At 43.5% G+C, this 21,437-nt stretch overlaps 1 protein-coding gene across 1 annotated transcript; it reads right to left on the bottom strand.

Moving 5' to 3' along the window:
* Positions 1 to 57: 57 nt before the first annotated feature.
* dbh (dopamine beta-hydroxylase (dopamine beta-monooxygenase)) lies at positions 58 to 15,302 on the bottom strand. The gene is made up of 12 exons (XM_062413301.1): positions 14,934 to 15,302; positions 11,911 to 12,057; positions 10,289 to 10,546; positions 9,924 to 10,100; positions 6,769 to 6,871; positions 5,671 to 5,837; positions 5,377 to 5,520; positions 3,635 to 3,673; positions 3,095 to 3,154; positions 2,756 to 2,883; positions 2,235 to 2,394; positions 58 to 582 (listed from the first exon to the last, which is right to left on the bottom strand). The coding sequence occupies exons 1-12, from the start codon at positions 15,300 to 15,302 to the stop codon at positions 469 to 471; spliced, it is 1,866 nt and encodes a 621-aa protein (XP_062269285.1). The 3' UTR covers positions 58 to 468.
* Between the last annotated feature and the right edge of the window lie 6,135 nt (positions 15,303 to 21,437).

Genomic DNA, 21,437 nt, shown 5'->3' with positions numbered 1-21,437 from the left:
GACATTATATATAAGGTTATCTCATGTGAAGCATGTATTTGCCGTATCATGTGTATTTATTATGCATTTATTACAGTTATTGACATGTTACAATCTTTCATGTTGTAATGTTTGTTGTCCTCAGCAGAATCATGGGGAAGGAAAAATAACACAATACATGTGAAAGAGACACAAGCTAATTCATTTACTTTTACATAATGATAAATAAGGAATACTTTACAACACTTCTGTCCATAGCACCAATTTGCTAGTCACACATATATGTCCGTCCCACTTCGATCAGAAATGATGTCCAGCTCCACTGCTTTAAAACATGACTCGTGAAAATTATAATTTATAATAAGCAAATAAATGCAGCACATGTCAGAAAACCCCAATAGAGGCCTGAAGCTATTCCCTCAACACAAAAAATAAAACCAGGACACATTTATCCTGCAACAGGTTTAGCCCCCCCCCCCCAGACTGGGCTCACACTGGGGGTGTCGGTGGTCGGCTGCTGGGCAGGGCTCCTCTTTCGCAGGGGTACCGAGGTTTTTCCAGGACCTCCGTCACCACCGGGAGGGGCTGCTTGTCCCACTCTCCCTGGAGAGACACACATATTTACGATGGCTTTGACGTGGGATGTGCTGCTCGGTCCTAAACATTTCAAATTATGACAAAAATAAGCACCGTCCTTGATATTTTCAACGGCTGATTTTATGGAGGCAATTGCGCAGCTGTCGGCGAGCAGTATATCCATCATTGTGCAGCTCGAAAAAAACACACTCAAGGACACACTTGTGTTGTGTCGAGTGTGTGTTTTATATGGCACAACAAAGGCAGCTTCCTTCCCTCTTTTCACCAGCCCCGCTTCCTGAATCCGTCATGACGTCCAAGGGGATTAATTCCGGTCCAGTGGTTCTCCAGGCAGTCAGTAAATTTATGAGTCACTTACACAGATGATAGAATACAACCTTGTTTACGTTGTGCCATGTTATTTATGGTAATGACTCACTTTGTGTGTGTTTTTCTGATCACAACGTCTGTGCAGATTTTATGTGCATGCAGCGACAGTGACAAAAGCCGTGCATCATAACATACCTGTTGTACGTGTGTGTGCCTCTGCGTGTTCATAGGTACATTTAAAAATCAACATTAGCTGAGAAATCTCAAATCGTTGTGTTGTTGTTTGCGCCTCTCCAGCTCGGCCTGTCTTTATATGAGTAGGTGGCTGCCTGCTGTTGTTGATTTCCCTGTTGACCCTCACAAGTTTTTGCATGGTACCTTTCTCGTTGTCCTTTTCCACCTTTTATATATTATACGTTTCTCTGTATCCCTCGCAAGAAAGTGCCAAACTGTGACTGCTGCGTTTTAGCGAGAAAACAAAGCCTAGAAGATGGACGGCTGCATCACTTTGAATTTATTTCATGCATGATGATACCCCCCCCCCCCCCCACCCCCCAAATATCTTCAAAAATGGTTGTGTATATAAAATGCCTTTCAGCGGCGACCCTCCTCGCTGTCAGTTTATTTAAAGGCCGCCCACATGGTTGAGCTTGAAGGCCCTGGAAACATTTTCACTCCGCTCCCACATTAATGCAAAGTTTCTCTGCCAAAACCAGAGGGTATTGGATTCTTCACATGACGGAGCTCTTGTCCTGTTTCCCTTGTCTGTGCCTGGTCATTTGGAAAAAGGTCTCATCATTCTGTGCAGCATTCGGGATCTGGCAATATCTTATCAAAATGTGAGGATGGCTGCTGGAAGGTTTGTCTGTTGCCAGGCCACTGTGAAGATAGTTGATTTATCCCCCCCCCAAAACACATTAAACATTTAGTAAGTTCCAGAGAAATTCGTTTGTGTTTACTTCATCTTTTCAGGGGCTGTGATAAAAACAATAAGTGAAAATGAGTCCTCACAACACACTCATCGGTGTATATAATGATGATATGATATTTATGTATATGAGCAGCTGTGTGTTGCCTGATCCTTTACATACTTATTTCCAGACCTAAATCATGTTACATTATGTTCTCCAGTTCCGTCTCGATGGATCAAGCCAAACACTTCCTCGTCTGAGACAGAAGTACACAAACCTGTGTGTGTGTGTGTCATTGAGAGTGTTATGTCTGCTCGGCCTTGTCTGACACTCTTGTCCAACAGATGTCCACTCTTGAACTGGTTTAATTGGGGGCTAGACAGTCCATTGAAGTGTGTGTGTATGTGTGGAAGGGGGGAGGGGGGGGGGGGGACTTACAGGAAAGAGATGTGCAGTCGACTGGTTGCAGTGCATCGAGATGGGGGCCGTGCTGTAAAGGGAGTCGAGCACTTCTCCAGTGAAGGCATCCCACTGTAGCTGAGAATATTGCTCCGTCACACCAACGTCGCCGCACACACACCCATCATTCCCCTGGAACCTGTCGGGAGGATGGGGATGGCGTGAGCCGAGCGAGGTTGAAGGAAAGCCGATAGAAGAGGGAGGCAGAGGGAGATTGAGAAAAAGGAAGCAGAGATTGAATGAAAGCAGTAAGAGCAGTCTCACTTTAAATAAAGCATCCGGCTCTCGAGATTAAAAGAAGTAATCACCACTCGGGTCCCTGGGAGTGAAGGATGAAGAGGGGGAGGGACGAATGCCGAAAACAAAAATTGCTTAGTCACAGGGGAGATGGGGAGGAAGATGGGGGTGGAACCAGAGGGAAGGATGGAAGAGGTGGCTAAGCAAAGGCTGTCAGGGAGAGAGGGAGAGAGGGAGATGAGCTTTTTGGACGTGTGTGCTACCTGTTAATGAAATTAAAGTATTTCTGCAGGTATCCGGGGTCAACATGGGTTTTGCAGAGCTCCAGCTGAGTCCGAGGGTAGTAGTGAACGTAGTTGACGCACATCTCATCCGTGATGCTGAAACCGCCCTGAGGAGACGTGGGAAGGGAAGGTGAAGATGAGGAGGGGGGGGGGGGGGGGGGGGGTGGGGCAGATGAGAGGGGAAGGAAAAAGGGTGAAGGTGCAGAAGGAGGGAGGAGGATGAAGGAGACGATTCAGGGTTATTCTGTTGTGCTCAGCGCTCAAGGTGAACTTAAGCATTAGGAAAATAGTGCTGTGTAATGATGGTGGGCCGCTCACCACTGTGGGCCCGCTCCTGTCTTCTGTGTTGTAAGTGCACTTTGTTATGAGCACGTCGCCCTGCAGAACCAGGCACAAACACACACACACACACACACACACACACACAGACACACACACACAGCAGCCGTTCACCATATTGTGAGATTCGACAAAGAAGGCTGCAGATAAATTCAGATTACTGACAGAGTTATCATTCTTTTCAGAGAGCCAGTGGCCAGTTCACTGCTGTTCTGCACAGCGTTGCTCTGTGAAGCTCAGCTGCTTTTTATCTGGTCCGTCCGTGGGGAGTTTTTTCTATATCGCAGCACTGATTTTTACAGTCTGTCCCTATTTCAACTCAATTCAAGCACCTCGCACAGCAGCAAGGTGTTCTAATGCAATACTTTAAATGCAAAAGGGAAAAATACATCGCCACCATTCAGGGGAGCGCGGCTGAGGTTATTATTGTCTGAAAGTAAAATCTGCCCAGAAGAAAAATAAAACAGCTGCTGCCTCTGTTCGTTTCAATGCAGGCGAAGTCGTGCGCTATATACTCACGGGTAAAACATTTGTCATCTTCCTTAGAACTCGGATTGTCTGTGGGAAAGAACACAGAGGTTACACATTAACAGGAATATACAGACATTTTTTTTTTTTCCTCTGCTCCACATCTGATCCCTCACAACTTAACCGGAGTCGTTAAAGCTTTTCAATAGTTCAAAATGGAATTCCTTTTTAGTGCTCGATATATTTATACTGTGCATTTCCCCTCTGTTGCATTTTAACTGTGTTTATTTGGACATTTAGCTTTTAACAAATTTTTTTCACCCACAGTGAGATGAAACACCGGTTGCTTTTGATGCCTACTTGGGTGCAGCTTTCATTAGCTGTGTATGTGTGTGTGTGTCGGTCTGTGTGTGTGTATGTGTGTGTGTAAAGGCCTATTAGCTTTGCTGAAAATGGTTTATGCTCCAATGATACCACACAGGTTCACTCACATTAGTCCGACATCAACGGCAGCTGGAGATTTTATCAGGCGGTCGAGCAGATGTCCTTCTCCTCTTTCACTCTATCTCACACTTTCTCTCTGTAAGTGTGTGTGTGTATGTGTGTGTGTGTGTGTGTGTGTGTGTGTGTGTGTGTGTGTGTGTGTGTGTGTGTGTGTGCCTGCCTTAGGATGTTGTGCAGAAACAAAACAATACAGATGTCAACTGCTGTCTCTTCACATGTTAATAGTTGTTTGGATGTTGTGTAGATGGACGGGGAGGGTTCACGCTTTGTGGATGAATCTGTGTTATTATTCTGCGATGAAACATAAACTCATGACTCTATATCTGTGTCCACTTCACTATAGAAGACCTCAAACTTTCTTTCTAGGTCAGCAAATTGAGATCAGCTGAAAACAATCCAGCAGCCCTTTGTTTCATTTTGTGTTTTCTTATCGTCAACACTTGTATAAAGGTCATATGCAAGAGTCTTATCTCTCCTGTTTTCTGACCACAGAGAACCAATTGAGTGTTTTAGCCAAAAGGAGAAAGATTGATGCAAATGTGAATTTTGACACAGTTTAAATATTCTTCCAAATCCGCTCTATTGATTTTCTTATACATATTGCATTTTTCTTAAGGTCAGCTAACGCAAAATTATAAAAACCTTCTATGAACCCTTTTTTGTCTGTGTGGCAAATACTTTCTGTAAGCAGGATCTGGCACAAACTTGGTGGACGGATGATTTCCCATCAACATTAGTTCATGGGCCTTGAGGGAAAACAATTCGGGCATATTTTGGGGACTGGTATCTATGAGTGTGTGTATTTTGGTGCAGCTTGAATTTTCAGTTTGTACCACTCTAGTTTATTCTGAGTCGATATCGTGCACCGTCTGTGCTGCCAGAAATACTCACCAAAGCACCATGCATGTGAACCACTGCTACGCTGAGAGGACACTTTTTAAACACGTTCGTTCGTTAGAACCTACAGTGCCCTGCTGTTTGAGGAATAATTAATTCTATTTATAGACGGAAATTATACGTTTTTTCACTGACCATTTTTAATTATCACATTCACATGAACCAATGGGCAGACATCGTTGGTTTAGGTGTTTATAACAAAAACACCACCGACCTTCAAGAATTTACTCGTAATATTCAGCGTGTTCTAGTTATAGAAGCCACAGGAAGGAAATCGATGCAGCGGTTCCTTTCAGGCGCTGCTCATCTCCTCTCTAACACAAGAGACTCTACACCAAAGTAGATCTGTGCACCGAGCTCCTCTGGGTGAACTGAGCTGTGCTGCTGCTCACCTGGTAGTGTGTACTGAAGTGCTGGTCTTCCTGCACCACCTCCACCTCTTTGCCTCCCCTCACCAAGACCGTCCGCACCCCCCGCCCCGCCAGGTGGGTGTGCAGCTGGGACGCAAATATATAGATCCCTCCCGAAGGCAAAGCCTGAAGAGACAAATGGAGAAAACTGTCTTTTTTCCTCTGCCAAGACGTTTGTGCTCCACAGACACCAAACTTCAAACACGAGGCACCGCAGCTGAAATGTTTATGCGACATTTGAACCATAAATGATGCGATGAGATTCTGTATACGTACTGCCTGGGTACACTTGGAGGTGCAGTACCCGCTGAGGTAGAAGGAGTGCTGCTTGGGTGGGATGGCCATGATCGGAGTATAAACCAGACCAAGCTCCATGATCCCTGCGTCAAACCGCCTCAGGCTGGGGGTGTAATGCAACCGTATCCCGGATGAGTCACGACGCCCTGCGTGCACATTATCATGGAATATTAAAATGCAGTCTGCTTCTCAGTAGATCGTGAAACCAGGCGATGAAGTGTCTGAATAAACGAAAATAGACATGCAAACTGGGGTGAATCGGTTTATCTCGGAGGCAGGTTTAGATTAGCATTTCAGAAAAGTATGTGAAAGTATGTAATATGTCTTCTCCATCAGCTGCTGGTAACATGCATCTGGTAATTAATTTATGTAGAAAAATACAGGGAATACAGAATGTAGGTGTTATGTGTACAGAGGCCAAAAATATCACTTGAGTCTGTCAATATTCCTAGAGCTATAAGGGGTGAATTTGATCACATTTTTTCAAATGTTATTGAGTTTGACATTTTCAAATCGAGGAGGAGCCCTGGTGGCCTAGAGGTTAAATAAGCACCGTCCCACTTGGAGTCATGCTGGAGAACTTAGTCGAATGTCTTCTGTCATTTTCCTAATCTCATCTCTTGAAGACTTTAAATGTCTTGGAAAACAAATCTAAATCGATCACAGAGCGATTTGCTGTTGCTATTCTTGGGACTTGTTTTTCAGCTTCATTGATCTTTTGTTGCCTCTTTGAAGACAAGCATATACACAGAATCTCAGCAGAAAGCGACAAAACTCTGCAACAAGAGAGATGTGCAGAGCATTGGAAGATGGCATGGAGGAGATGTGCACACTGTAAGGGTCAGATCAGGACGAGACAAGTCTGTAGTGGGTCTTTTCAGCCGACATCAAAAGGTATATCTGGAAAGATTTTAAATGAATCGCTCCGTTGAAGAGAAGCCCCGGGCTCCTCGGGTGAGCTGCAGAGACTCCTGCTGCTTCTGTGTGTGTTAGTAAGAAAGAGGGAGCTGAAGACGGAGCGCATGTCTGTGTGTGTGTGTGTGTGTCTGTGTGTGTTTACATGTGTACTTTATGTACCAGATATAAGCAGAGGGTTGTGATAATGAACCTCCAGACGAAGAAACCTTGAGGATCCTGGTCCACCCATAGGCAGCCCTGCATCAGGAGGGTAGTAAAAAGCCTGCAAACACACACACACACATATAAATTCAGGACACACACAATTCATTAATCCTTCATTTATGCAGAGTTGCTTTGAAGTTGTAGCAAAGGCTGTTCAAATATCTTACAGAAGATTCAGAGCTGTGGAGTAAAAACCTTTTTAGATTTCATATCCTCCTTCTGATTACGTGTGGTTTGTTGTTAGGAGACATGTTACATTTAAGAGAGGGGAAGCCACTTGAGGGGTTTGACAGAGGTTCGGATGTTCAGAAAATCTTGCAAAAGAAAATTGGATTTCTAACTTTTCTGTTGTGCGAATATTACAAGCTGATTCATGGAGATAAGCAACGTTGTGGCCTCAGGATTCAACAAAGGCCCAATGTTTGCATCCGTTGCCTGAACAGTAAGTTTGAATGAGTATCCATGTCATAGGTTAAAAAACTGAAAATGAGATTACAAACAGATTATGATTCGGTAAACTAACGTTTCAAATCACGTTAATCTCTACATCAACTATTTACAACAAATTAGTTTGAGACCATTTGGGAATCAATGTTTATCATGGATTTATATACGGGAAAAACTTTGTATTCTAGTGTCTGCACCCGCCCTGTGGGACATTGATTGAATTTGTGAGGTACGTTTTCTTTTCCCTCGTCTTTCACTCCTTGGATTCAGATTTTTTTTTTTCTGCTTATCAAAGCAAGAAAAAAATTATTTTTCCGTCACCGCTGTCCCCCTGGGTGTCAAACCTCCCGCGCTGTCTATCGAGGAATCTTGATTTGATCCTGGTTCACCGCCTGTTTCTGAGAGAGGCCAATCTTAAGTCTCTACTCATGATACCGTATGTGATGGAAGAAAGAATTGATTTGTTTAATCTCGCTTTAATATGAAATAGTGAAATCCTCAGAGGCTCGCGTTCTCCTTGCTCACACACACACACACACACACACAAACAGACACACATACTTCTTTTCTTCTGGTGCCGACCTCTGTCTTTGCAATCTGTCAGCGTCCTTTATTATTGTTTCTCTCCTCCTTCAAACATCCTCAACTCTACCCTCCTCTTCCTCCGTTGTTTCCACGGGGGCCACGTTTCCCCTCTGATGCGATGCCGCGGAGAATAAAACAACACTATTAAGAGGTGATGAAAGAGGCCTGAATGTTTCCCACCTAATCTTGTCTTCGCAGCTCACAGCTCACAGAAGGCCTCTTAACTCGTTTGTGTTTGGCCGGCAGATAATCCAATCGGAGTGGGGCCCAGGCTGGCTGGGATAGAAGCGCCGTGCCGAGCAGAGAAATATGGTGACAGGCTCGCCGTTCCCTGTCCTCTTTGCTTTATGCGACTAGCGGGGGGGGCCTGCTGCTCGCCCCGGTCAGCCGGCTGGTCGGTGGCCCGGTGACTGGCTGTGATTTAAAGCCTGGTGTGTGACTGACTGAAATGGGATGAACAGGTGCTCGTCTCCGGTCGGGAGCTTGTAACTGTCCGCCTCTAAAAGACGACCTTGTACAATGTCTGTCCGAGCACCTCGTTACAACCCCGTGGTTAGTGTGGCGGCTGAGGGAATTATGACAGGAGGAGGGGAGGAAGTCAGAGGATGTTTTTGTACAGCTGTATGTGATGTGAAAATGATAGTAACCTCACCATAACTATGACCTTTCTGTAACCCACACCAAACTGGGAGCTTTCCATAACGTAACCATGTTTATTATGGTAACCAACAATGACACAGGTCTGGTTTGCCTGCTGAGGCCTTAATTCCTGAAACCCAGTTTTTCTGAGATGTATCGACATACACTTAAGTATTCTCCTCACACAGGTAAATGTATAGTTCCAATAAATATGCTACTAATCTGGTCTATTTATATTTTTTTAATTCCACTTATGTTTTCTCCGCTGTCCGTTTGTTTGTTTGTTTGTTTGTTTGTTTGATTGTTGGTTTGCTACCTCCGCCAAGGTGGTTATGTTTTCCCCCCTGTCCGTTTGTTTTTTTGATTGTTGGTTGGTTCCTGTATTTGTTTTCGATTACTCAAAGACATCGGCTGTGTTCTGGCTCACGGAAGAACCCACTATACAAAATGTTTTTCAATATTTTCCCTGTTTGCAGCTTGATTTCATTTAACGGGACTGTTGGGCCTTGGCGGAGATAAGCGCTGCACTGAGTGTCGTTCTAGTTTGTTTGTTTGTTTGTTTGTTTGTCAGCAGGATTATGCAAAAACTGCGCAATGGATTTCCATGACACTTGATGGAAGAATGGGACGTGAGCCAACAAAGAATCCATCAAGTTTAGCTTTTTTCTCTTTCTTTAACATTCTTGATATTAAGGGAACCGATTCAGATCCAACAAATCTGGATCTGGCGAATTGTAAAGGGCTTGATTTCGGTGTTTCAGCAGCTGTACAGTGACAAATGTGGCAACAAGCCTGTAACAAGCACTATGTGTAGCTGAGTAAAAGTTGGATCAAGAGGGAATTAACAGTTTATATGTATATTTAATAGTTTTAGAAATATGTCCAAATGAACATGGTGGATTCGGTGCCTTGGCAGAGGTTTGCGATCTACATGTGTGTCTCTCGCTAAATTAGATTTAGTCTCTGTGGACCTGGTGTTTGGTTGATCAACAATCTGGCTGTGGAAAGAATGCGGTCCATGATGAAGCCATGTGCATTGCAACCTCTGGAGTGTACGTGCGTATCTGGATTCATTCATGTGTGTGTGTGTGAGTGTCCATGCAAACAAGTATTAGAGAATCTGGATGTGATTGTGCTTCCCACACGCAGACTGCCTCCAGGCTCTTAATAAACTTGCGCCACGTGTGGGATCAAAGTTTCCTGCTCACACATCGTCGAGCAGATATTACTCTTGTAGGAGTTTTTGTTTATCTCTTATAATAGATTGGAGGACTGGACCAGAATCAAGTTCATCCCGAGCCCCTCTCTTCCAATTAGACTCTCTGGTCTCCACACAGAAAACCTGCATAGCATTTGTGTGTGTTTGTCTGCGTGATAGTCCTTGTGAAGACATTAGTATGAGAGGACGTGTGTGGGTGTCTGTCTGGTTCCCATCATACCTCAGCACCCATGGCCCAAGCAGCCAGCACGTGGCGGCAGGAGTTGAGCTTGCTCGGCTTCATCTTGTCATCACAGGAGCCGCTGTACTCGGGAACATCTGGGACATCCGGGGAACATTCAAACACCTCCATGTGATGCACAATGCCCTCGTTACCTGGAGTTATCATTGACTCATACTGACAGAAACACACACAGACACACACACACACACACCCATAAGAGAAAGTCGTGTTGTTTTATGTGTTCCCTGTGTGTAACCGTAACACTGCAGCTCATGTTTTTCTCTCCACCCAGCTGGGAAACATGGAGCAGTGAGAGCTTCCACCTCCATCTAAACCCCCCCGCCCTGAATACACCTTCGCACCATAATGATGTGGTTCTTGGGCATGTTCTCCGGCAGCTTCTGGATGAAGCACCAGTAGGTGGTCTCTTGGTTTGGTATGAAGATATTCGGGGACAGGACATCCAGCGTCTGCAGGCCCGGGGGCAGGGTGGGGTCCGGGGTGTCGGGGCGCAGCATCAGCACCCGCTGAACCCCCGTGCGGATGCGGGACAGGTTCAGCTGCTCCAGCGAGGCGAGCGGTTCATCCAGGAAGCCGTAGATGATGTGCACGGTTCCCTCCTGTCCAGAAACAATAAGGACAGAGAGGATGTTTGATGGATACAAAGCAGGGAGGTGCATTTCAAACTAATAGACTTTGTATTAACAGAGAGAACTTATTGTGTTGTCATAGCAATGTGCAAAGGGTTTTGTGTCTGCGACTTGGCGGCCTGACGCGGTGCCATGGAAACCATAATTATGATAACGAATGCTCCAGTGGAAATTGTGCTGATCATTCCGACTCTGTGAGTTTGTCATGTCCGCAGCTCTGCACGCATCCTCATCGCTTGTTCATACGCACCAAATACAGCAGACACACAACAGACACGCACCTTCTCACTCACACATGGGAACACGCAGAGTTTACACACGCTGTGTTGATCTCCAGGCTGCACACAAACACCAACACCCTCCTCTCCTCCATCTTTATCTCACTGTCTAGGTCAGTCGGTTCAGGACTGACAGACCTGATTTCTCAACTTGAGGCCGTAGGTGTGATTTCCCAGACTGCATCCTGGGTCGTGTCATCCTGTTGTGAAGCAGTTTCCTGCTTTGTTTTGTGTCACGCACCTTTTGCCCTTCCGATTCAGATCCACACTTCCTCGCCTCATGTGCGTCTGATGTGGTGCACCTGTGTCCCCTGCCTCTGTATTTACTCTCTGTGCTATCTCCCCTTGGGGCCAGCTCATCTCTGTTCCCTGCCACTGACATTGTATTTTTGTTCTTTTGTCTTTAATGTTTTCTAGTTTTTTTTTACCCTAGCCTCTGCCTATAGCTTTTTAACGATTTGTCTGACTGCTCTCTGTGTGCTGAAGGTGTCCACTGTTCACTGGCTGCAGCCTGAGTCATGCATTTGACTTTTAAAATGGTTTACATGTCAAATTAATAAAACAAATAAAGCAGAGCATTAAGCAGAAAGATAAGCAACACAACTACAGGAGTCGTATTGCAGTAAAGTATCTTCTGTCTGATGTTAAAAAAAGAAAGAGCTAACTCCTCCTGTTAGGATGTCCTGCACGTCATCAATTCTTTATAGGATTCTTCAGTCATCAAGTCCAGTGCCCTGTTTGCTTTACAGCAGTTTATACAGCTCAAACGAGAGGAGCAAACTTAACGTGAGAATAGAGGAGCAAAGTCACAGCTATATCAGATATAGGTCTTTTAGTTGTCAGAAAAACTTGGAGCCATTATTTTTACACTTTTTGCAAAATTGCAAGTGGATTTTGTTAAATGGAGAGAAACAGAGGCCAACCCAAATATTTCTGAGCAATGCAGAACTTGAGTTAACAAGTCCAAGAAATCGTCTATATCCAGTTATAGTCACAACATGTGTACACACACACACACACACACACACACACACACACAAAAACACACACACACACCTCGATTAGGTAGTCTCTGGGATCACAGGTGCTGAAAGGTCGTTTGAAGAGCAGGTAGAATCCGTCGGGCTTCTGTTTGGCTTCGATCAGCTCGTAGTCCTGCTGGCTGTCACGGGAAACGCGACCCTCGCTGTCGCTCCACGCATCCTACGGGAAAACACACACATGCTATGAAAAAATCAAACACACACACTGGTTATGAGGTCGATATAAGACAGTGGTCAGTCCTCTCTCGAAAACAGCTCGATTATGCAGGTCAAATAAATGTGACCTGACCAAAGATAGTGTTTGTTCATTTTAAAACAAGCAGATATTGACACTGTTTAATTTGGCTGTCTGTCAGTGGTTCGTGAAACCTTCCCAACCCGGTGCAGAAGATTCCTCTTCTCTGCCAGGACGCTCTGCAACAGCTCAGCCCTTCTGCTTCCGTTCTGTTTTATCACATTCATATCTGTCCAGAATAGCACCTGAGGTCTGTCTCCCTCTCGTTCCCTCTTATGTAACTGTTCTGAACAAACTGCAAAGATTTTGAAGCTAACAATTATGAAAATACATACAGACTGTGTATATAAATAAAAATATATATAAAGAAAAATATGTGGGCTGTATGTGTTATGTGTGTTACATGGCCATGTGGAGAATACATAAATTACAACATCAGTAGATAGAACTGAGAGACAGTGACTATATTAATTTACAAAATGACACATTCTACAAGCTCTCCTTCTTGTTGGAGGGAATTTCATACCAAAAGATTCTTGGTTTGTCTTATTTGAATTGCTGAGGGCCCATTAGCTTCAGAAATACTACAGAAAGTGTTTTCACTCCCAACCTGCACCGTGGACTCTCCCATGTACCCTGTCTCCTGATTTTCAAAATGTGGAGTCATCCTCTCTTACCTGCACCAGCTTGATATTTCATGTCCATGTCCTGAGCTGGAGTTTTTGTTTCACCTGCAAATCCTGCAGCGCGTCGCCTCCTGAGAAATGATCAGCATGTCTGGGGGTTTGCTGTGGAATCTATTGGTTCTCTCGTTAAATACTGGATATTGATGTAAATGTGTCACTCGAATATGAGAACGGAAGAGAACAACTACTATATTTATATTTCTGGTTAAATCCCATGACAAAAAAAATGTATATGTCCGTGTGTGTGTGTGTGTGTGTGTGTGTGTGTGTGCGTGTGTGTGTGTGTTATTCAGTGGTGGGAAGTAGCGAAGCAGAAATATTTAGTTACTGTGCTTAAGTTGATTTTTAAGCATACCTGTACTTTACTTGAGCACTGATTTTCCTGACGACTTCTTACTTTTACTTTTCCATTCTCCAAATTTCTGTACTTTCTACTTCGTATATTCTCAAAACTGGCTCGTTACTCGAGCAGCGGAGGCGCGCCTCTACGCACGGCGCACGTCTCTCTCGCTGACTCGCGTGCCCGCTGCCTTGGGAAGATGTGCAGGTTCGGCGGCGTGTTTGGGGGTGGGGGGGGGAATGAACGCAGGCATATGCAATAACAATCCACATGTAATAATTTGCAAAGCAACCAATGTAAGAAAATAACAGAAGTGCAAATAGGGTATTGTTAAAAATATATTCTTACTGCTTGTATAACAGAGCACGTCAAGGACATCCGGGAGAAGACAAACACATTTGAGGCGTAACCAAATATACTTGAGGCGTTTAAGCTGGGCCTGCGACAGGTACTCACTTATCATCCGCTTGGGCTGACCTTTTGTCGGTCTGTTTCTGTATCTGTCTTACCTGCCTGCCTACCTGATAGTAACTTGCAGTCCCTTTGTATAATTTTTCAGTCAGTGGAAATAAATCCTGATGAGAACAATGTTGGGTTGTTTTGTGTCTGTATAGGCCTACTATAAAAAGCACTTAGCATTTTAAATGTTTGTACTTGTACTTTTACTTTTGATACTTGAGTACATTTCAACACCCGATACTTTTGATACTTAATTACATTTAATATGAGCTACTTTAAGACTTTTACTCAAGTCATTCTCTGACAGGGGTGACTTTTACTTTTACCGGAGTCACTTTCAGGTAAGATATCTGTACTTTTACTCAAGTATGGCTTTCAAGTACTTTATACACCACTGGTGTTAAAATAGTAATTGCTAAATAATATGCTAAAAAGGTTCAAAATAAACCTGGATGAAAATACAATTTCAAAAAAATATAATTTATTGAGGAATTACTGTACTTGATGAGCGATTTAAATATAGTTGCCTTGGTAACATGTAGTCTTTATGGGCAGTGTTTCATTCACAATGTTATACTTTATTGGGTATTTAGCTGCATGTATTAAAATACTGTAAAGACCTATTTGTGCACAGTGAGCAGGAGCAGTGACGGCACACATTCTACATACATATTATACAAGGTCTCTTTATCTGCATTGAATTTGTATTCACTGAGCTTTCTGCTTCTCCTTCCTTTATTCTATCTCAACACTAAAACAATGGGTAGAAATGCAAATGAAAACTAAGGTAAATTGGATTTTTGTTTTAAGATTAAGGTTTTTTCCAGAAAGAATTATCAGCAATCAGGAAAATGTATTTGGATTTATTCAAAAGGCCCCGCCCTGTGTCTGGCATTTTTACTCATCCTTATCAGCACAGGACACAATTTTGATATGCTAATGTGTGCTAATGATTCCCAGATGAACTTCAGCTATTTGTGCAGTCTGACTGATTTTCAATTAGCAGGGCCCGATAACATCCTTTAGCGACTACGTATGTGATCACGAAGCGAGCCGCTCGCCGGCTCCTCGGGCAAAGACACCAATCTCACGCCTCGGGGACCACAGACAGACGAGGAACACCGAGAAAAGAGAATCCTCTGCTGCTCCAAGACTCTCATGTAATCCCTGCTCATTTATGAACTTCACAAATGAACAAAGAGAGAAGTTCAGAGATTGTAAGAAGTCTTTTTCACACTGTCGGTTTAGAGACTCGACATTGAGTTGAATCATGCGTCAGTCAGACTTACAGACCTACAGACAAAAGGCTCGCTCACCCCAAAGAAGCTCTCGGTCCCAGAGTCCCACAGCACCACCAGGTCGGCGTTGGTCAGCTCCCCGCGGTCGGACATCCCCAGCACCACGCCATACCTGAGCTCCGCAACCTTCAGTGCCATGAACACCTCCTTTGTGGCGTAGCTGACGTTCCAGGACAGATGGAGCTCCCCGCGCGGGTCAAGGGGCATACGGAAGGGCATGGCCAGAGGGGGCAGAGGGGTAGAGGAGCTCGGTTTGAGGTCGGACACGTTAAAGGCGTTGGTGGGAGCCTGGTAAGAAGCCACCAAGATGACCATGAGGGCACCCAGGGCGGTGAAATACATGATGGTGATGTCCTGAAGGCGAAAGTTCCTGCTGAGGATCCTCATTTAGGGCTCAGTCCAAAATTGTGAGAAAAGAAAAAAGCTGTAGTTCTTTATCTGCTCTGCGAACTCACTGGTTCTTACCTTGTCGGCTCCGCCCTTCTTTTTCAGCCACAGCAGACTCAGTATCTTCCCCCGTGGTGCTCAGGTGAGGTTTACTCTTTTCTTCTCATGTCTTCTGTCCTCTCAGGCCGTCATTTTCTGAAGTTTCTTCAACTTTCCAGTCTTTGTCTGTGTCCAAGCCGCTCCATGCAGCTGTTGTCTCTTTCTTCGGACTAAATGCTTTGTCTCTCGTCCTGTCTCATCCCTTCAACTGGTTTTTTAAGAGACCCCTCCCTTCTGACATGTCTGTTTTTATCCAGCCTAATTGCATTACATTTGTTGAGGGAAATTGGATTGTATTCTTTAAGCCCTGGGGTCAACCATGATTCTGCACATCTGCCAGCCCATAATTGATCCAAACTCAAACATGGACATTATCACGATCAGTTTCAACTAACGTGATCGCTCGCTCCCTCTTTGTCTTTTTGTGCTTTGGCATCACTATGTATCACTCATTTCCATTTTCCCCCAAAAAATATATTCCAAGCACCATTCTTCCTCTTTTGTCTTTTTGATTCAAAGTGGATTTAGGGGGCAGCGAGCACTTGCAGGGCTGTAGACAAGGCATTAATGTATTAGGCCGTTTCCTTAAGCCAGCGCCTCAGGCTGCGAAGGACCTAATCAAACTGTCAATTATTGCTTTCAAAAGTAAGAAGGACACATTCAGGTTGGTTTCAAAGGTTAGAACAGCCCCTGTGGAGAAAAGAAACCTGTGTGCTCAAGTCTGTGTGTTTGTTTTTGGTGAACAATAGGTTTGTTAAATCGGACAAATGGATTAGGAAGAGATTATTAAAGAGAAATCAAATATTGTTCTTTAGAATTTCCCCCACAGATGAGACTTAATCCGAGTAGGGGGGGAAATGCGGAGGGAATGACAAGAGGACAATAGTTATAGTATGTTTTTGATTTGCTCTGAAAGTATCAAAGGAACAGGTCAAGTGGGAAACACTTGGAAATGTGTTCAAGTTTTTGGAAAATTCACTTGGTGGACAAAGAGCAGAACGTGTGGGTGACTGCATAGTCTTAAAGAATTGTAAAATTGTGTTCGAGTTGGAAGATCCCCTGCGTTATAAAATGTCATTTTAGAGTTATGAAGACGTTCTGATAAGTGAACCCTCTGTTTCCACTCATTATGCTAAGCTAAGTTAACTTTCTCTGAAATAACCTTATTCTTTTCTATAGGACAGAAAAAAAAGTCTTAAGGAGACGACCAAAGCAGGTCGACCATTAAAGATACCTTGAAACTCCAATCAGGCAACCCGATCAAAAACACCTCTTGAACCTTCCTTCCACCTCTTGGGATTGTTCACCTTAAATTAAATCACTGGTTTATGAATATTTGCTCCATTAACAGCTGTTAAACATATTTAAGCATGTTCCTCCTGTTTTTGCTGCCTTGTGTCACTGGTGTCCTCACAGGTCAGAGTCGCCCTTTTTGACCGAGTGAATGTGCTTAGAAACACACAAACAGACAGGTTATTAATCACTTCGGTTTATTCAGCGTTTTCAGGACAATGTCACACAACCAGAGAACAACATCAGCTTGCCTTGACAGCAGTTTCTAAACCGACAAGACATGTTATTGAGTTTGGTTCACATTTCCCACTTATATAAACAAATTTGTCCCTATACAGTCGATCTGATCATAGCGAGGTACATTTGTATTCCTTTGAAAAGTACTTAAACACGGTGCTTAACATAAAACAGGAAAATAAATGAATACAGAGATAAAAAAAACTAAACTAAGTAAAGCCATCATGACATCAAAATTGAAGATCAGAATCGTCAAGTAAGTTAACAACATAAAGGAAATGAGTCAAATCAAGTTCTGCCAACGTGTAGGTTTAATTTCAGGTGATCATATCTGCAAGTGATTTCTGCGATTCTTCTTCTTCTTCTTCTCTGCCTGAATGAGGTGCTAATCCTCTGGTAGAGTCTTTGGTTGAACTGATAACCTGCAGCTGCCAAATCCCCCCCCCCCCCAGTAAATTAAGTCAGAAGAACATCAAGTATAAACACGTACAAAAACCATTCCTGGATCAGTCGATGCACATGGGATTTGAAAAGATAATGAAAGGGAGATAGTCATGGGAACATTAGAATAAAAAAACTAATATGAAAATCAACTTCACACCGAGCGGCAGGTGTAGTCAACAAACCTGTGAGAGGGGTTCCACACACATCTCCGTCTGATCACGTCCATCATCCAGTTTACAGGAGATTCAACCTCATTTTGTACGTGGCTTCTGCACATTCACATCCGAGTCTACAGGGACGAGTCAATAAATGTCCACTTTCTGTGAATTCATCTTGAAATGAGCCGTGTGGTGAGTTCAAACTCTGTGTTCTGCACATGACGCCGAACCACTGAATCCTTTTATTTTCGGAAGAAGCTCAGAGAGAAAACGATTGTTGAGGAGCAGAAAACAGAAAGAGAGCAGAGCAGAAAGACATAGACTGGTAACATGTTGGTTAATGTAATAAAGGCTGTTTGTCCCTGAGGCAAACAGAGATCTATGTGTCCTTCTAATGTCTCTGGTATTCATGTGTTCTCTCTCTCTCTCTCTCTCTCTCTCTCTTTCTCTCTCTCTCTCTCTCTCTCTCTCTCTCTCTCTCTCTCTCTCCTTCTCTCTCTGTGAGTCTCTGTATCTGTGCGATAGTTGTTTGTTTTTATCATTTACACCATCACTTCTCTTGCTCTTCACCACGTCTGTCTCCCCTCCCTCTCTCGCTCTATTAGTGCTGATCAGCCGCTCTCTCTCTCTCTCTCTCTCTGTATTCTCGTTTCTCTTACATACACACGTCTTTCTGCTGCTGCCGCCGCTGCTGATGTGTCAGCAAACACAAATGAGACGAAACACCATAAAGTAAACAGTGATCTGGAGGGAGGGAAGGGGGGGGGGGGGTGTAGAATGGGCGATGGGTGGGAGGAACGGATTCAGGGAGAAAATGATGGGCCCTTGTGTAATCATGTCTGTGGGTGTATTTATGCAAAAAAAAGAAAGCCTGGGGGTGTATGTGACATTATTCTGGTGAACAATCAAGATATTCTCCCCAAAACCTTCCCATCATGCTTTGCTTTCTGTTTGGGACAAACATGGACACACAGAAACTCAGATGCCGTTCAGACTCCAAATGATCCATAAGTTTACTTCATATACTGTGGTTTGTGTGATAATTAACGGTACATTATCTGTATATTATAACTCAAACAATTACAGACACTGCATTAAAGATAAATAATGTAAGTATAGTTTTTGTAATTTTAGGAATATAATCTACATTCTTTGTATTTATTGCCAGGTTTACCATATTCTGTATATTGCCTCCTTATCTCCATTAAAGTGGAAAAAAATAACATCGCAGCAATTCCTTTCAATAAAAAAAGAAACTTAAGCTTTAGTTGAAAACTTTCTGCTAAAGTCTCTGACAAGTTTCCCAAATAAACTGGCTGCATTAACCTGATAGGAGGCCAAAGGTGGTGACCCAGTTGAAGCATGAACCCCCATCACTATCTGCCCTCTGTGCACTGTGTACATACTGTGTTTGTATACCATGACCTTCGAGTTCAATAAAGCAAGCAAATATGACGGTGTTGTTATGTAAAGAAAGAGGAAGAGACTCACAAGTCCTGCTAGTTTACAGGAATTTGATTATATCCAAGTAAAGATGTTTCAAAGATTAGTGAACTGACACATGCATGTTTTCATAGCTTGTTTAATCTCTCTTGAAGGTCAACTGTGCAAATTCCTGACAAGCTTGCCAATATGACCTGAAGTGAATCCGGGAGGTTTTGGGGGCCCCTGGGGTTTGGGGCCACAAAGCAGAGCCCACTTTGCTTGTTAAGTTCTCCAGCTTTTACAAAAACAAATATTTAAAACTGAGTTGCAATAATTTAAACGAAAAGCTGTCATATATATGATTGTGTTCACAATAAAATCTTAATTTAAATTCTGAACATAATTGTATTTTGAGCAAAAAAGGACAAAAGCTGCGAATATGAGTTGAGCCACTGTGGTATATCACACACACACACACATACACACACACACACACACACACACACACACACACACGCACACAAACAGAGAGAGAGAGGGGGGATGGATACAAACTCACCTCCACACACCACCCATCCAACCATCTCCTTCTCTCCTAGTATAAATATTTCAACACCACACACTCTCAAAGTGCTCTAATCTCCACTTCTGTGACTTTGAATAATGAATGCAATAAAAACACTGCTTCTCTTAGCGTTGCCTCAAACTGCCCTCAGTCTGATCTGAATGGGAGAGGGGAGCAGTTGTAGGGAGCGACTGGATAATTCAAGGAGACGATGATTGAAGAATTTGGGGAGAGAAGAGAGAGAAGGAGAGAAGGGGGGGGGGGAGTAAAAACAAGTGAAGGAACAGTTTGGGAGGCTGACATGACGAGAACACTGTGACTTAAAGAGACGCACCAGCAGCACATCACAGGGACAGGGTAACAAGTGGGAAACTATCGTCTGAATATGGTGATAGAGGGATCGAGGCGGAGTGAAGTGACACGAGAGAGATGCAAAGAGAGAAGAATGATCCTTTCACTTGAATCCGTACGTTGCCCAAATTGAATCTAATGAACGTTTTGTTCCAGACACTGAGCCACTCCGTCAGCCCACCTTGGCTAAATCTCCCACAGAGAGGACAGGTGTGATTTTTCAAATTATCTTTATAGAGCTGGCTGTCACATATTCATGTAGTTTGAGTGATTAACTGCCGGGACTTTAGTTTAATGAATCCACTCTGGATTCTGCAGCGGCGTCTGGTTTCCGGCAGGGACGGGAGGACACACTGAAGGTTGACTTTCAGGTTTGGGCCACAGGAGGCTGCAGTGTGACGCTGGCTGGTAATACACGCGCAGGGTTTATCTGAGGACACGGCCACGCACACGCACACACACACACACACACACACACACACACAAACACACACACACACACACATATATTCATATATTGACAGTTGACAATTCATTCCCAAATTGTTATGTAGAGGTTATAACCAAGAGAAACTCAAAAGTGCTTTTCTGTGATTAGCTTTTTTTCTTATGACACACGCACCTAGCCCTAACCCTAAACTTTACCATGACCACTTAATACCTTACCTTAACCTTAACCTAACCACAGTTCTTATCTCTAACCCACATTAATACAGTGAAAAGCTTATTTTGTCCCAAGTCACTCAAACACTCTTTGCACAATTTGCAGTATAGTGTCTTGCCCAAGGACACTCTGGTGGGAATCGAATCACCAACATTCTGGTTAGATGACACACGCCACTCCCGAGCCATGCATTCTTAAAAACAGTTTTCTCAACAGTACTTAAACAGTTTTTGACTTCATCAGGTGATCTGGGATGAACAGGAAGTTACTGTTTCGCAGGATTTTCCTTTTGCAATATATAAAAAAGAATAATTTGTTCATTTAAAGAATAAACCTCAATTTCAGCATCACCTCAAGAAGCATGACTGCTTAACTCACTCTTCAGTTGATTGATTTGCGCATAGTGGATTTCTTCCGTGGTGTGTTTTTATGTTTACATGTATTTGTACTATCTGGTGTTATAATAAACAGATTCAACAATCCATTGCTTCTCAATTACTCCGTTCCTTGTTTTATTGTGTTTCATAACAAGATTACGCAAAAACTAATCATGGATCAGAAGGGTGAAATTACAACAGACGTAACGTAAAGTAACAAGTAACGTAAAGTAACGTCTGTTGTAATTCCACTCTCCTAATTAAAAAAATAAATGTTGCAGTCAACCCAGTTGTGATGTCTGTGTAATTTATAACCACACTACATTGGGCTTAGGTTCCTTTCAATGCGCACATGTCACAGATTACTACACCAAAATCTAAAGGGACCTCATCCAGCCTCTCTTTATCTCTCTCTCTCTCTCTCTCTCTCTCTCTCTCTCTCTCTCTCTCTCTCTCTCTCTCTCTCTCTTTTGTCTCCTCTCTCCCGCACCCATGGCCAATCTGTCTCTGTGACTAAAGCGC

The sequence above is a fragment of the Platichthys flesus genome, chromosome 19 (genome assembly GCF_949316205.1).
Source record: "Platichthys flesus chromosome 19, fPlaFle2.1, whole genome shotgun sequence".
Lineage (NCBI taxonomy): Eukaryota > Metazoa > Chordata > Actinopteri > Pleuronectiformes > Pleuronectidae > Platichthys > Platichthys flesus.
The sequence above is the reverse complement of the archived record's forward strand: the minus strand, read 5'-3'. Positions and strand labels throughout refer to the sequence as shown.